The sequence below is a fragment of the Callithrix jacchus genome, chromosome 7 (assembly GCF_049354715.1).
Source record: "Callithrix jacchus isolate 240 chromosome 7, calJac240_pri, whole genome shotgun sequence".
Taxonomy (NCBI): Eukaryota; Metazoa; Chordata; class Mammalia; order Primates; family Cebidae; genus Callithrix; species Callithrix jacchus.
The window spans coordinates 107,498,779-107,514,734 of NC_133508.1; the positions used below are offsets into that span (position 1 = coordinate 107,498,779).

Here is a 15,956-nt window from a genome sequence, read left to right on the forward strand (position 1 = left end):
CCAGAGATTTTCCTTTGTTTGAATAATAAGCAGATTTGTGATATTTCACAGTTGTTGAGAAGGATTGTTATAAATGTTGAAATCTGAATTAGTGTGTATGAGTTTTTATCCTTTTGTGTCACTTTTATTTTGAAAGCTGTTTCTATCGAAAGAATACTAAGTGGATTAATTGTAAAGAAAAATAGTTAAAAGAATTCATGAAGTAAGATAAGGTATACTATTAAAACAAACATTTGGAATAATGATAGTCTTGTGCTTTTTGGAAGGCTTACTGGTGGAAAAGTGACAATTCAAATGTTATTGTCAGTAAACACTATAATTGAGAATTTTATGATGTCACTTACATACTAAACAGGAAATTGGAATCCTGTAAGAATCTACTGTTATGGTATGTGTAAGAAAGTATTAATTTTCTGCTCAATAAAATCGATAAAAGTGTATCATAATGAGATATTTGTTAAATATTAGCATATTTCATCAGTTTACATTTAAAATGCTTTTGCAAGATTATTGGTGTTTTCAAATTGGTATGTTGCTAATTTTTAGAGAAATGAACATGTGGAGAGAGGATTCACGTAGTTTGCATGACGTGTTCTGGGAACAAACATGTTTTTATTCCATTTATTTTGCAGATACTTGTCTTTGGTAATGAAGGACAAATAGCTTTCATAATATGAACATATAAAAATAGATGCTTTTCAATTTTCTTATGACTGTTTTAAGCTCATAAAATTAATAAACAGTAAAAAAGCAGAAAACAGTGAAACAGTGGATGATTGTAATCATTTTATTAGATTTATTATAAATTGAGATACTCGATTTATGACAATTCTTTCCAGTCCCACAAGTTAAGAATTTTGTTATAGTTACTTTTAAATGCTGTTTATTCTCTGAAGACAGTTTTATGATGCACTTATAAAAAGGTAACAGAGATGTAGGCATTATACTGGTTCATCTTTTGCCTAATGCATGACCAGTATCTTAGAGGAAGTTGTGATGGAGCAGAGTCTGGCTTTTTTTTTGGTAATCAAATGATGTAGATCCATCATAACCAGAACTGCTAATGTATGCCTGAGAATTTCTCTCCCAACTATATAATCTGGCATACTCTGCATAAAAAGGACTCCTTTCCCTATATTGAGAGAGAGAGAGAGAGATAAATTGACATGTTTTTACTCTTTTTTTTTTTTGAGACAGAGTTTCGCTCTTGTTACCCAGGCGGGAGTGCAATGGCGCAATCTCGGTTCACCTCAACCACCGCCTCCTGGGTTCAGGCAATTCTCCTGCCTCAGTCTCCTGAGTAGCTGGGATTACAGGCACGCACCACCATGCCCAGATAATTTTTTGCATTTTTAGTAGAGATGGGGTTTCACCATGTTGACCAGGATGGTCTCGATCTCTTGACCTCATGATCCACCGGCCTTGGCCTCCCAAAGTGCTGGAATTACAGGCTTGAGCCACCGCACCCGGTCGACATGTTTTTACTCTTGACTACTTCATTTATCTTCCCACATACAGGATCATTTTTTCTTTGAAAATGTAGAGTTTACAAATAAGGTAAATGTTATTGGTGGCATTCTACATTTGATCAGTAATGTAGAAGGCTACTTTTATTCACTTGATGTTGCATTTTATTTATTGAACTGTATCAGTAAATTAATCTGACTTGTACAAGTTGCATAAAATTTGTTGGTAATTTCTATCAACTTAGTAGAGTTTTCAACAGTACCTTGCCAGAGAAAATGTGCTGTGGATTCCCAGTAGTCCGCAAGGGTTCATCACTTCAACAATATTTACTCTTATAACATTGAATGGTTCAGATTACATAAAATTCTATCTGTTGTGAAGAGGTCACCTAATTGTAACTATTATCTACACAGTTGGCCTTCTTCATCTCTGAGTTCCACATCCATGGATTCAACCAACTGTGAATTGAAAATATAAGGAGAGTGCATCTGTACTGAACATGTACAGATTTTTTTCTTGTCATTCCCTAAACATTACTGTATAGCAACTATTTACATAGTATTTACATTGTATTAGGCATTATAAGTAATCAAGAGATGATTTAAAGTGTACAAGAGGATGTGCACAGGTAATTTGCCATCATTTTATTTTTCCTCCATCTCTTCCCCCTACCTACGTTATTTTATATAAGGGACTTGACCATCTGTAGATTTTGTTATCTGCAGGGAGTCCTGGAACTATGGATAATGAGGGAAAACTGTATGTGATTTCCCTCAAGAAGGCAGTCATATGCACCTGTAACTCTTTTTCCCCAGACATATCTGGGGAAAATAAAAACTACTTTTATTTTTCCAGTGTCATTTTAATCAGAGAAACCTTCCCAGACCACCCTGTATAAAATAAAGCACCCCTGCTGCTTCTTTATTCTACTTAACACTGCTTTTTTTCTGTAGCACTTGTCACCAGTTGACAGGTTAAGTTTAACAACTTCTCTCCTGTAGCATATGAGATGCTTTAAAATGCATATGTGACTGAATCTCACCTACACCTACTGAAGCTCTTAATTTCAGTTCTGAATGCCTACTTTGGGGAATCATTTCTTGGATTATGACAGACATGACAACCTGCTCAAGAAGGTCTCCTGCATTGCCATTGTTAAACCCACCTATTCTTTTAAACCAGAATTTCTGGCCTATAATTTCACTGAGAAACAGGAATACTATCTTTACAATAGGTAATCTAATCCTTTCTACAGCGTGACAGCCCTGCAGCTATTTGAAAGCATCTGTCAGTGTACCCTTCATATACTCTCAGTTAAGCTGTTATTTTGACTCTGGTTGTTCATGAAACACGTATTGGAACACATAGCATTGTTTAAGTGTCTGTTGTAAGTTGGTTGCTTTCTAAATAGATCTTAATTCTTACAAACCCAGAAGAAAAATGTTTGTGACCCTGTTTTACCAGTTCATGAACTGAAATTTACATTGCTTTTTTTTTATATGCCCAAGCCATACTGCCAGTGTCAGAACTAGAACTTGAACCCAATGTTGTGACTCAGTCAAGAGTTTGTTGATTTAGCCATGTAAGATCTTCACATTTGGTTTTAGTGGAATTGCCCAGTGAAGTGCTTATCAGGTGATGATCCCAGTGAAGCATGTCACAGTTATTTAATAATTTAAGGCTCCTGTAATACAGAGATAAACTGAAGTTCATTAGTAACTTTGCAGTGACCAAAGTGGATACTTTAAAGCTCATATAAGTATAAATTTGTATATTAGGTAAGGGAAAGAGTTCAATGTACCTTTAAAGAAAAAAATTGTTTTAATAGATGCAGCATTTTACTGTATGTTTCTTTACATAGTGAGAAGGAGGCACGTGAGGTCAACAGTCAAGTTTTCAGGTTAATGTCCTTGTCACATAAACACCTCCCTTTCCAAGGTAATTTTGTTTATGAGCTCAAAATTCTCCACTTTTGAGTGGAAGTTGAAAGGCTGATACCAGTGGCCTAAACCTGAAGTTCTCATGTGTTAGTAGGCATAAATACCTTGGAAGAATCTGGGCCTTCATGTAAAAAGGATTCTCTCTAGACTATAGGTGAGCAGCAGAAATCTCACTTTTCTGTGTGTAACCCAGAGGATTCTGAAACAGCTCTCAAATGACATGTAAGAACTTTTAAAACCTATGCCACCACTTTTAGGTGGAGGGCAAAAGTAGCGCATGCAGGACTAACTTTACCCTGTCTTGTTCCTCATTTCTCCCTATTTTATATTAATTCTTAGAGATACAGAGTAAAATACATGTCATATTTGGAAGCAGTACTGCCACAAAATTTCAGGGCATGAAAATTAATTTGGGGCATTAGTCCTCTATCTTATATTAACATACTGTCTTTTTAAGATAAATTTTATTGGGAGGCTGAGGCAGGTGGATCATGTCAGATCAGGAGTTCAAGACCAGCCTGACTAATATGGTAAAACCCAGTCTCTACTAAAAATACAAAAAATTAGCTGGAAGTGGTGGCTCATGCCTGTAATTCCAGCTACTCAGGAGGCTGAGGCAGGAGAATCGCCTCAACCTGGGAGGCAGAGATTGTGGTGAGGCGAGATTGTGCCATTTCACTCCAGCTTGGACAGCAAGAGTGAAACTCTCAAAAGAAAAATTTTATTTTATTTTATTTTTTCTTTTTTTGAGACAGAGTTTCGCTGTTGTTACCCCGACTGGAGTGCAATGGCACGATCTTGGCTCACCGCAACCTCCGCCTTCTGGGTTCAAGCAATTCTCCTGCCTCAGCCTCCTGAGTAGCTGGGACTACAGGCGCCCACCACCATGCCCAGCTAATTTTTGTATTTTTAGTAGAGACGGGGTTTCACCTTGTTGACCAGGATGGTCTCGATCTCTTGACCTCGTGAGCCACCGTGCCCACCCAAAAAGAAAAATTTTAAACAAGAAAGAAGTGTAAGAATGTAATGTAGTTGTGGGCCCAAATACCAACAAAAAGAGTAAGTTGTTCTAAACTCATCTAAAGGAGGCCATTTGAAGTGGAGAGAGATTAATTATATTTTTTCCCTTCTGACTTACTATTTTACTCACAGTATTAAAATTCATATTTAATCTGTACCCTACCATCACTTAACAGGTTTTGATATGGTCAAAACAATTGGAGCATTTGTATGACGTTAATGGGTAGGGAAAAAAATATGAGTCACTTTAAGGTTGCCAAGTATAAAGAATACAATTTGAGCACAGGGGCAGTAATTTTATTCCTAAAGAACTATTCATGGCCCGGTGTGGTGGCTCACGCCTATAATGCCGGCACTTCAGAAGGCCACGGGTGGATCATGAGGTCAAGCGGTCGAGACCATACTGGTCAACATGATGAAACCCTGTCTCTACTAAAAATACAAAAAAATTAGCTGTGGATGGTGGTGCATGCCTGTAGTCCCAGCTACTCGGGAGGCTGAGTCAGGAGAATTGCTTGAACCCAGGAGGCAGAGGTTGCGGTGAGCCCAGATCGCACCGTTGCACTACAGCTTGGGTAATAAGTGTTAAGTGCCTGGTATTTTCTCAAGGCATTGTGTTGGGTGTTAAGAATATAAGATGATAGCATTAAAAGAGCTTTGTAATTTAGTGGTTAAAAACGTGGATGTCAGCAAAGAAATGTGAAGTGCCATAGCTTACTAAACCTGCCAGAGTACTTGACAGTGATGCACACCTGCAGCCCAATCCATTGGGGAAGCTGGAGTGGGAGGCAGGCTTTTTACTTCTCAGGGTACAATATTGTTAAATTTTATACCAGTAGTGTTTCACATCTAAAAACCACTGTATTCTTTAAAAAAGCATTGAACAGTGAGCCTCTATAACAAGGTAGCTTATATTGCTTGTGGATATCTTTTTAATTTTGCTTCAAACCTGGGTTAGAGTCTGTGCTTAGCCTGGGAGATCCTTGTAGGGAAACGTATCAAAAGTTCTAATAGGTTTGAGTTCTCAGGCCATATATAGCATCATGTTAGTCTTTGAGTTGTGATAAAAATTGTGGGGTTTTTTGTTAGGTCTAAATCAAAAGAAATGAGTTTTTCAACAAAAATCTGAAATTCTTAGTATAGCCAAATTTGATGGAATTACAGTTTTATGTACATGTGTATGTCTCATTTATTAGACACTTTGAAGCCCCATTCAGATAGTGTTAAAATATATTACAGGATTTTTCATTTCATTAATGAGTCCTATGATGTAAGCATTGGATGGATGTTACAATAAAGTAGTTCTGTATCCTAGGTGCATAGAATTGTTAGATTTAAAGGAGAAAGAGTTCAGACTTCATCAGAGATCTTGATTTAATTGATGGGGAGTGAAGACTGTGGATTACCCCCAACCCCCACACCATGACTCTAAAATACATTAGAGTGTATTAACTAGGGACAGTGTATTTATTTCTGCCTTAGGACACTAGCTTTCTAAATAACTTTTGATATGGGCTTGAGCCATTCCTGCATTCTTGCACAGTTTCATGGCAGAAATTTGAACTACCCTCTAGCTTAACAGATGGAAAAACCCTGCTTCCTGTGTTGTTTATCTGACCTACACTGCCAAAACTTACACTTTAACACTTGTCTTTCTTTTACCTAAGGAAGTAATTTGCTGAGGAAACTGACCCTTTTGCTTATTGAAACTTTGCAAGGTAGTACTAGTGGAGCAAAGTACTATTCCCATGTGTGCCTAAATTTTTTCTTCTCTCTGAAAAATGCTCCACGCTAGAAATTCTTGATTATTTACAGTGCATAAGAGTTTTTACATGCCATGGATAAATGAGTGCAAGACATGGGACCTGTTTATTATGTGGTTCAAGAAAACTAATTATTATTGAGTACATGTGCTTTCTCATGATATTCCTTTGTCCTTGAAGTAGAAATTGTTCATCTTTCTTACTCTTAGAAATTAGCCATGAGGAAGTTTCTAAGCCTGAACTGCTGTTAACTGTATCTAAAAATAGCTGGTATTGGTATTATGAAAAAAACTGCTGACAGTTTTGTGGCCCCCTCAATCTCTGAGACTTTAGTATCAAGCTGTTTTTAAGGTGATACACTAAATATAAGTTGTAGTTTCAGGTTTTTATCTCAACTGCAATTCACTGTATTATTTCTGTGAACAGTATGTTATTGAGAATGTTTTCTTTTGAACTTTACTACATTTGTATACAATTAGGTTCTTTTATCTGTCTTGTTTTACTTTTGAAATGTGTTGGTTTGTGAATTAGCATTTGTTTTAACTGATTTTTTTTTTTTCTCTTCTTTTATGTTGTTTATGGTTTTAGTGATTCACCTTTGCCAGTCTCATCTCGTGTCTGCTTTGTTAAGTTCCATGATCCGGATTCAGCAGTTGTGGCACAGCATCTGACAAACACTGTATTCGTTGACAGAGCTTTGATAGTCGTACCATATGCAGAAGGTTTGTGCTTTGTTTAACTACCTTTGTGGACATCTTAAGATGACCATCCACCTCAGTAGATGTAGAGTGAGCCATAGTAGCATGTTAAAATCTTAAGCTATTAATATTTTTAAACCCTTGTTATACTGCAGTCCATAATTTTTGCTTGCAGATATTTTTTTAATTCTAAAAATTAGAAATTAGGTCTGTTTTTATAAGGTATTTACCTTTTGTTTTCTTTTAAAACACTTTTAAGTTGTTTAAAACAATGTCCCTTATTGTAACTCCCTGAGATATATCTACTTAGTTAATTTAATGTTGAGTTTTATGAAAAAGTCCTAAAGGTAAATGATTCATTTCATGTATGCTTACAGAGCCTTCAAATATAAATGCATGATGTTATTTCTGTTTTAAATAAATGAGTAGATTGATTTTATTTTCTTAAATCCTCCTCACATTGATAATCTGGAAAAAAAAAAAAACCAAATTGAATTTCAGTATACCAAGGGTTGCAGTTATTTTGGTTTTCAAGAAAGTTCAAGATTTCCTGTAGCTTAGGTGCCAAATGGGCACTGGGTGTTTTATTTTATGCCAGATTTTCTTGTTCATTCTTGCTATATTTCTAGAATATCTCTAAATAATAAATTCTTCTCTCTGTTATTTGTGTGTGTGATTTTTGTAGTGGAGAAGGCAAATGCAAAACCCTTCCAGATGCCTGAAAAACAGTGGGTCCTCTGCAGCTACAGGGGATTGTAGACATTAACTAAAGACCAGCAAGCACTCAAGTGCCCCAAGTGTTTTCCTGGTGTAACCATTTGTTAACTACATTTTCTCTCTTTTTACATTTTAGGCTGTTAAAGTAATTTGACAGAAAAAATGAGCAGGTTTTTTGGATCTAAAAAGCCACTGTGACAAGACATTTTAATACCATTTTGTAAAATTTTCTAAGGCATATTTTATAATTAGTTTGTTCCCAATGTACTGCTATTTGATTTGCTTTTTGGTAACTATAAATTTTACTCGAATCACTGAAATATGATAAAATTGCTGGATTTTAAGTTAATAAGTTAATATGCTGACCAGGATTTAAATGCTTTCCCCTTTCCTGAATAAACTGGTCAGTGGAAGTGGAATCTTAATATTGTTGGTTTTAGATGCTATCTGAAATCTGTGAATACAAATGTGAACATTTACACCATACCTTGTAAAAGTTGTGAAATGTGTAGTCCTTAACACTTAGAGAAATTGCTTCTGGTTTTCTAAAGAAATTAACTTATAAATGGATTAAGGCATGTTATATAATAGTACCTCTGTCTCCATGATATTAAAATGTGTGAGCCCAGTTTTAAGGTTTTATAATATATAGATAGATAAATTTTTGAGTTAGTGTGTTTTGGTTAAGCAATTTCTTTTATGTCAGTGTGCCTATTGTAGGATAAGACTTACCATCAACAGAAAATTTACAGAATTCAAATTCAGGATGAATAAAATAGATGATAGGTCTTGGAACAAGGGTCAAATCATGTGAGTAATATGTAAAACATTTTGGTTAGCCTGTAAATTTAAATTTTTATTGGCTAAGTATTATAGTTCCCAATCCCTGAACATAATACAGTATATCATATAATGCTTTCATAAATATTTTCAGGCCATAGTAATTTTTCGAGACCTATTTTTGAAAGTGAAGTATTTAGGAATATACAGTGTATAGAATTTGGGGAATATTTCATTCAGAAATCTATTATTGTTGGTGAATTCTGGTATGATATGCTGTATTAATGTTACCTCCAGTAAATACCATTCCCTCCAGATTGAGCTATTACACTTCGGTGTTAGCTCTTGTTTTAGAACAGTAGACACAGTCTACAGTAAGGAATAGTCTTAATTGGTAAAAACAAAGCTTAATTTAGAAGGAACTCTTAATAGTAATGGATTTGGGAATTATTTAGGTTCCTTGGTTAATGTTTGTTTCTTTTGTCTGTTTCTTTTTCTTTCATTTCTACACATTCATGCAGTATTTCATGGTTCTATCAAAGCAGCAGTAAAAAAAATACTCTTGACGCATGAAAATTAACTGGTGAGGGGCCTCATTGCTATTTTTAAATTGTAGTTTTATTTTTAAATAGTCTTTTTTTTAATCAGAGGATCAGATGCATGACTTTTTTTTTAATGGATGCAGATCTTCTATCAGGTGTCTCACAATAAATTCAAGAGGATTTTAGTTTGCCAGAAATGTTGCAAATGCACTAATTTGAGTAAGATGTTGATACTGAATATATCCTCTTGAGACATAATTTTGCATGCAAAATTATCCCATAATCTTTGTAGGTTTGTTAATATTGATGCATTACTGCCCTATATCTAAATGATCTACTCCCCCTTCCCCTCCATAACTCTTGGTATCTAAATTGATAACAGCTCTGACACAAGCAAGATAACAGTGCTGTGTAGTATACATTTGTTTATATTATCGGCACTTCTCAGTATAGGTGGAAGGAACCATTACCTTTATTTAACAGTGGTTTTTCTTTTTTGTTGTTGTGTTTTACAGTTCTTTTCCCTGGTTCAGCCTGAACTATATACCAGGCCCTGCTGAAAATACCACCCAACAGTTTTCTTCTGCAGCTTATCCAGTTTCTCTTAAGTGCCCTGTACATATTGTATGTTTTATGATGAGATGCAGTTTCTTAATATGTATTACAGAAATACTACTGGTATTTGCAAATATGTAGTTTAATTGTATTATTGAACTCTCATTTTGGGGGCTTGGGCACATTAACAGATTAATCCATCTGTATAGGGCTTTTGCTGTTGGATAGAATTTAAATTGTCTACATAAATATTTGTCTAGGGATCCTTAGATTTTATCTGAATACACAGATTAGGATTTTAAAACAGATATACATGTCATTTTTGGCTTAAGGAGTTTAAGTTAGCTTTTCAACTGGCACTATATAGCAGCAATTTTTGGTATGGTTAGCATGGCACATGGCGAAACATAAAGCATTTTACTGTACAGGTAAGGAATGTGCCATGTTGTTTTACCTATCTTTCTCTCTCTCTCTCACTCTCATGCACACATCCTGTGTGTATTCAGAGACCTTCAGAAACAATCATTTTCATGTCAGCAAAAGCCCTACGCTTGATTCCAACAGAATATTTCCTTTACATACTTTCTTCTCTTAATTTTTACAAAATTTGTATGGTAGGTGTAAAAGAAAATCATAGTAACTGTACCATATTATTAACCCCTAAATCAAACTTTTTTTGTCTTGTGTATCTTGATTTTTCTGTGTGCTTTATAGTGAAGCAGCCGACACGAGTCGTTGTTCATAAAACAGCTTTTGAAAGTTGAGAGCACACCCCTGGAGAACCGACTGTGCTTGCTTACGTTTGGTTCATGACTTAAAAATCGAGTACAGGTGATGAAATCTTGGCAGTGTTAACAAAAAAGTAGTGTGTATTGTGCTATTTTTTTTTACTCTAGAAACTTAACCATTTGTAGAGAAAAAGGAAACAAATTTTCACACATTGAAGTTTCATTCTGACATAAAGTTAATGATAAATAATCATAGAAATTGAGCTTTATATTTTAGCGAACATAAGTACTTTCAACAAACTCAGGTGGTGTATCAGGGAGACATTTTCTGGGTGTTTTTGTGTGTTTTCTGTCTTACAAAAGAATGTGTTCTAATGCAAGGATGTTTCTCTGCAGGAGTTATTCCTGATGAGGCTAAGGCTTTGTCTCTGTTGGCACCAGCTAATGCAGTGGCAGGTCTTCTGCCCGGTGGTGGACTTCTGCCTACTCCTAACCCACTTACCCAGGTACTAGTTCTATTGAGTTCTTAAAGGGTGGAGAAAAAAAAAAACAGAGTTATGGATAGCTACACATATTTGAGCTTTGTAAATACTCATGAGATTCTAGTTCAGATACCATGATCACATATGTGCAGTATTATATAGGGTACTTACAAAATCATAAATAGTATGGAGGATCTCTTAGAATTTTGAGTTTTAAGAAAAGTCTGAAAAATCATAAAATATATCACTTTTGCTGGGCACGGTGGCTCACACCTATAATCCCAGCACTTTGGGAGGCCGAGGCAGGTGGATCACAAGGTCAAGAGATCGAGACCATGCTGGTCAACAAGGTGAAACCCCGTCTCTACTAAAAATAGAAAAGTTAGCTGGGCATGGTGGCACGCACCTGTAGTCCCAGGTACTTGGGAGGCCAAGGCAGGAGAATTGCTTGAACCCAGGAGGCAGAGGTTGCAGTGAGCTGAGATCGAACCATTGCACTCCAGCCTGGGTAACAAGCACCTTCCTTAGTCAGTGTCTTTCCAGTGCTCTTTCCAAATAAGTCTTATATCATGGCAGCTGTCAAAGGAGAAATGCTTTATAAAGGTCCTGCCTTCAGTACCACAAAGCAGCAGGGCAAAGAATAGTAGATTTAGATCCTGAGAGGCAAAAAATACTTAAAATCAGTATAAAAATATAAATATTTTGTCTTTTTTTCTTAATTTAGGATTGGGGGGGGAACTGTGCTGTAATAAATGGAACATGGGTGTCATATAGAATAAGACCCCTGTTTCTGTTAATATACTGTTATTGGACCACAGCCATTTGTTTACATATTATCTGGCTGCTTTCAAGCTAAAATGGCAATAGTTGTATGAATTCGTATACAGCTGAGTAGCTGCAACGGAGACCATGTAGCCTGAAAACTTAACCTCTGATATGAGGAACTGAAAAGAAGTTTTAAATAAAATTTGAAATTTCACAGATTGGCGCTGTTCCACTGGCTGCTTTGGGGGCTCCTACTCTTGATCCTGCCCTTGCTGCACTTGGGCTTCCCGGAGCAAACTTGAACTCTCAGGTATAACTTACTACCTTCAACTTTTTCACCCATTTTTACAGAAAATCTGTTTCATAGACTGTTGGTTTGCTTTTCATGAGCAGGAGCTAATGGCTATGTTACAGTAATAATTTTTTCTTGTTAGAGCTTTAAACAGTCACTGAATAACTCCTTATCCATTAATGGATTTCTTTTATATGGTTCATATAGAAAATAGGTTCACAGGAAGCCAGTACATTTTCAGTATGTCATAGAATCAGAGTAAATACTCATGAAAAGACAAGAATATGGTTTATGATTTTTCTGTCATGGGAATTTTTTAAAATTATAATTTGGCTAACCTTTTCTGAAGTTCTTTGTAGATCTTTTATATTATATTGGCTAAGCTGTTATGCATTTTACATGTTACTTTATGTCAAAAAGTCTTAAAGGAGACATAATCATTCTATAATAGCTGGACTATTCAGCCTCATAGTCTCTAGATAACTTCCTAAAGCTGCTCTATCCAGTACTGTAGCCATTAATGTCAACTGTTTCTTCTTTTTCTTTTTTTTAAATTTGACTACTAAAAAATGTAATGCTTCATGGCCTGTAGCTTGCATGGATTTCTGTTGGTCAGCTTTGTGCCTACGGCATACTTGTAGGTTTCACAGTTTGTCTCAGGACATTTCAACATAACTCAGAAAATAACAATCATTTATTGTTTTATTATTCTCGTTGTTCTTATATTTTTTGTTTTTTGTTTTGCAGTCTCTTGCCGCAGATCAGTTGCTGAAGCTTATGAGTACTGTTGATCCCAAGTAAGGGTTTTTTCTTTGTTTCCATTGAGGATATGGATCTGAATGTCTAGAGAACAGGGGGTTTTGAGGGGGGGGTTTGGTTTTTTTTTTTTTTGATAGCTTACACGAAAGTTATCAAGTTACCTTTTCTCAAGACAATTGTATTCTCAAGCAATGTATATTGTTTTCTAGAAACAAGGAGAAACATACAGAAGTAAGCTCCTCTATAAAATATTTTGTTTTAGTGTCATTTAAGTCTTGAATAGTAATTATAAATGGCTTATACCCGGAAGGTAGCAAAAGAAATAATAAGGGGATAACTTTGTGTGAAGATCAGAGGCTGAGCCCTGAGAATAATAGTAGTTAGAGGCAAAGCTGAGGGAATCACTATCCTAGAGCCAGTATTACATATTATATAATTAATAGCCAACATTTTCATGTTGGTCGCTTTTGATAAGTGCTCTTCATGCTGTCACAGAAATTGTTTCCTACTTGATAATGTTGGAAATTCATCAGTTTTTTTCATTGGTAATTTCTTGGCATAATAAATTTGGACTTTACACCTTTCCCCTTAACTTGGTGAAAATCACTATCAATAAGTGAGAAAGCATGAAGGACAGAATCATTTGAATTCAGAAGTTAGTGGCCTCTTTTCTTAGAAATTATCTAAAAATAAAAACCAAGCTTATAAAATAAGCTTGGTTATTTTATAACCCACCACCCAGCTTATAAAATAAAATAATACCAATACAGTTGAAGCTGTCTATATACCCATTATTTATTACATTTCCCATTCTGCCCACAAATAACTACTATACTAAATTTAGTGTCTGTAGGTTTTTTCTTATGTGTTTAGACCTGTAAGGGGCATCTTTTAGCCTTTTCACTCAAGATTTCATGTGTAATTTTGGTGGGCCATTGGCCTCTGCCTCAGTTCCTCCCCACCTACCAAGCAAAAGGTAATGCTTTTCCCCCACAAAGTTGTTATGTCATAGAAAAATTTTAAATTATATGAAAAAAAGTTCCATTAAGTTTTTAGCATCGGCATATTATCTGTACTAGCATTTCTAAAAAGTCTGTTTATGGAAACTTAATGGGTGTTCAGCAAAATAGATATTTTTCTAATTCCACATGACTTGTAGTCATTAAAGCAGAAATATTTATAAATATTCAAAACAGTGCTAGTCTGTGTATTGTTTACCACAGTTACGGAATCCTCCCCTCCTTTTTCTGAAGGAATATTTTACTAAAATGATTATACATTTATTTATTTGAAATGCTGGTGTGCATTTTAAAATATTTCAGATACGAATTCTTGATTCTATTTTAGGTTGAATCATGTAGCTGCTGGTCTGGTTTCACCAAGTCTGAAATCAGATACCTCTAGTAAAGAAATAGAGGAAGCTATGAAAAGAGTACGAGAAGCACAGTCCCTAATTTCTGCTGCTATAGAACCAGGTAAACAAGGTTTATGCAATTTTGTTGAATATTAAGCTATGTGATTCTTGGCAAAAATGGTTATGACATAGTGTGGAAGTGTGTGGAGTGACACCCTAAGTCGTTTAAAATGTTCTAAATTCTGTGCCAGGCACAGTGGCTCATGCCTGAAATCCAGCAATTTGGGAGGCTGAGGCAGGTGGATCAGGAATTCAAGACCAGCCAGGCTAACATGGTGAAACCCCGTCTCTACTTAAAATACAAAAATTATCCAGGCATGGTGGCAGGTGCATGTGACCCAGCTACTAGGAAGGCTGAGGCAGGAAAATCGCTTGAACCTGGGAGGCAGAGGTTGCAGTTAGCCGAGATCATGCCAGCAGGGGCAACAGGAAGAAACTCTGCCTGAAAAAAAGTAAAATCTTCTAAATTCTGGTAAAAGAACGTATAGTGGAATGCCACCCAGACATATTTGGAGACAATTCCGGTGGTCATGGGAGTACCAACTGCATCTAGAGAGCAAAGGACCAACATGATGCTAGATACCCTTCAACAAACAGGACAGCCTTCTACAGCAATGCTTAATCTAGTCCAAAATGTCAGGATTATCTAATACTTGATATACTATTTTGTTTTTCTTGTTATTTATGTATAAGTTGGGATAGCCTCATTTAAAATTTTTTCATTAATCTAGAGAACCTAGTGAAAATGCTTTTGTTTAATATTTTTTTTTTTTTTTTAAAGAAAATCAGTTGCCCTATTCTTTGCAGATTGTCTTTTTGAGACTCAATGAACAGATATGTTATCTGCCCATATATAATATATTGAAATCTATGGCCTTGGATTTTCTTTCTTATAAATGTCTTAATTCATTTAATGAGAATGTTTTTTAATATGCCTAGTAATAGGAAAATAATTTTGAAGTGTAATAGTGGATAAACTGATACCAAATGCTTTATATATATTATGTTATTTAACCAATAAAATGTCAAGTAATTGGCCACAGTCACATGGCAAGCATTAGGAGCTTTTAGATAACACAGTTGGATCTATGTAACTCGAAAGTTAGAACACACCATGTTCTAACTGCTGTTTTTATTGAAAATATATGACTAAAATGACTAAAAGAGTGTAATTTCTCTATGAATTGATGTTTTTACCAAGATTTTTATGAATTTATTACTGATAATGACCATCACAATAAATTGAATTATATTAATGAAATGACTTAAATGTCAAAGGAGCGAGTTTCACTTTGATGATAGTCAATAAATGTAGAATACAATGGCTTTATTTCTCTTATATCCCCAGTTAAGGAATTTCTTATGTGTTTTTTAAAATCTAGGGAATAAAGCAGTTGAGTTCTAGATCTCCTTTCTATGCTTACACAGTTGAAAATTGGTAGGGAAGAGGAATGATGAGAAGATAATGGGAAGCAAGCTAGGTTACTAAAATCTGATGCTGTCACAGAAGTGGACCAAAATCAGTGAGTGAATCATGACTCCTGGATTTGGGGGCCAAATACTGAGTTTGTGAAGAACCAAGAAAAGGAAAGGGGACCCTCATTTAGAACCCTGGCAAAAATAAATCAGAAAGAGCCAAAGAATGAGAAATTTGCCCTCTTAATAGATTGCTTTATAGAAAACACAGCCTTCTAGGTCTGGCAAGTAAAATAGGGAACCTTTAGGTAGCTGAGAATTAGAAATCTAATTTGGATCTATCAAAAGCCTAGAGGATTTGCAATTTGTAGTATTTCAGTAAGCTTCAAAATCACGATCATAAAATGGTTACTTGCAACATTCAAGGGTTATATGTAACAGCTGAAGACTAAGGTGAACAATTATTAGAATAACTTCTGAATGGGAATTATTTTCCTATTTGATGATTTTTTTTTTTTTTTGAGGGTCCAGCTTAGGCTGGAGTGCAGTGGTATAATCATGGCTCACTGCACCCTCCATCTCCCAGGCTCAAGCAATTCTCCCAGCTCAGCCTCTCCT

The 15,956-nt window shown here is 35.4% G+C and overlaps 1 protein-coding gene across 18 annotated transcripts in view; it reads left to right on the top strand.

The window, feature by feature from the left end:
- The window catches only part of SRSF11 (serine and arginine rich splicing factor 11), a 47,206-nt gene that overhangs the window by 16,661 nt on the left and 14,589 nt on the right, over positions 1 to 15,956 (top strand). For 14 of the 18 annotated variants that reach the window (XM_054236423.2, XM_078332230.1, XM_078332231.1 and 11 more), the window contains 5 exons: positions 6,779 to 6,912; positions 10,607 to 10,716; positions 11,675 to 11,767; positions 12,497 to 12,546; positions 13,856 to 13,983. In XM_054236423.2, the coding sequence (XP_054092398.1) occupies positions 6,779 to 6,912; positions 10,607 to 10,716; positions 11,675 to 11,767; positions 12,497 to 12,546; positions 13,856 to 13,983 (515 nt within the window). Of the gene's footprint in view, positions 1 to 6,778; positions 6,913 to 9,050; positions 10,314 to 10,606; positions 10,717 to 11,674; positions 11,768 to 12,496; positions 12,547 to 13,855; positions 13,984 to 15,956 lie in introns of those variants that run through there. The other 4 variants (XM_035251866.3, XM_078332232.1, XM_078332233.1 and 1 more) reach the window with 1 other exon arrangement.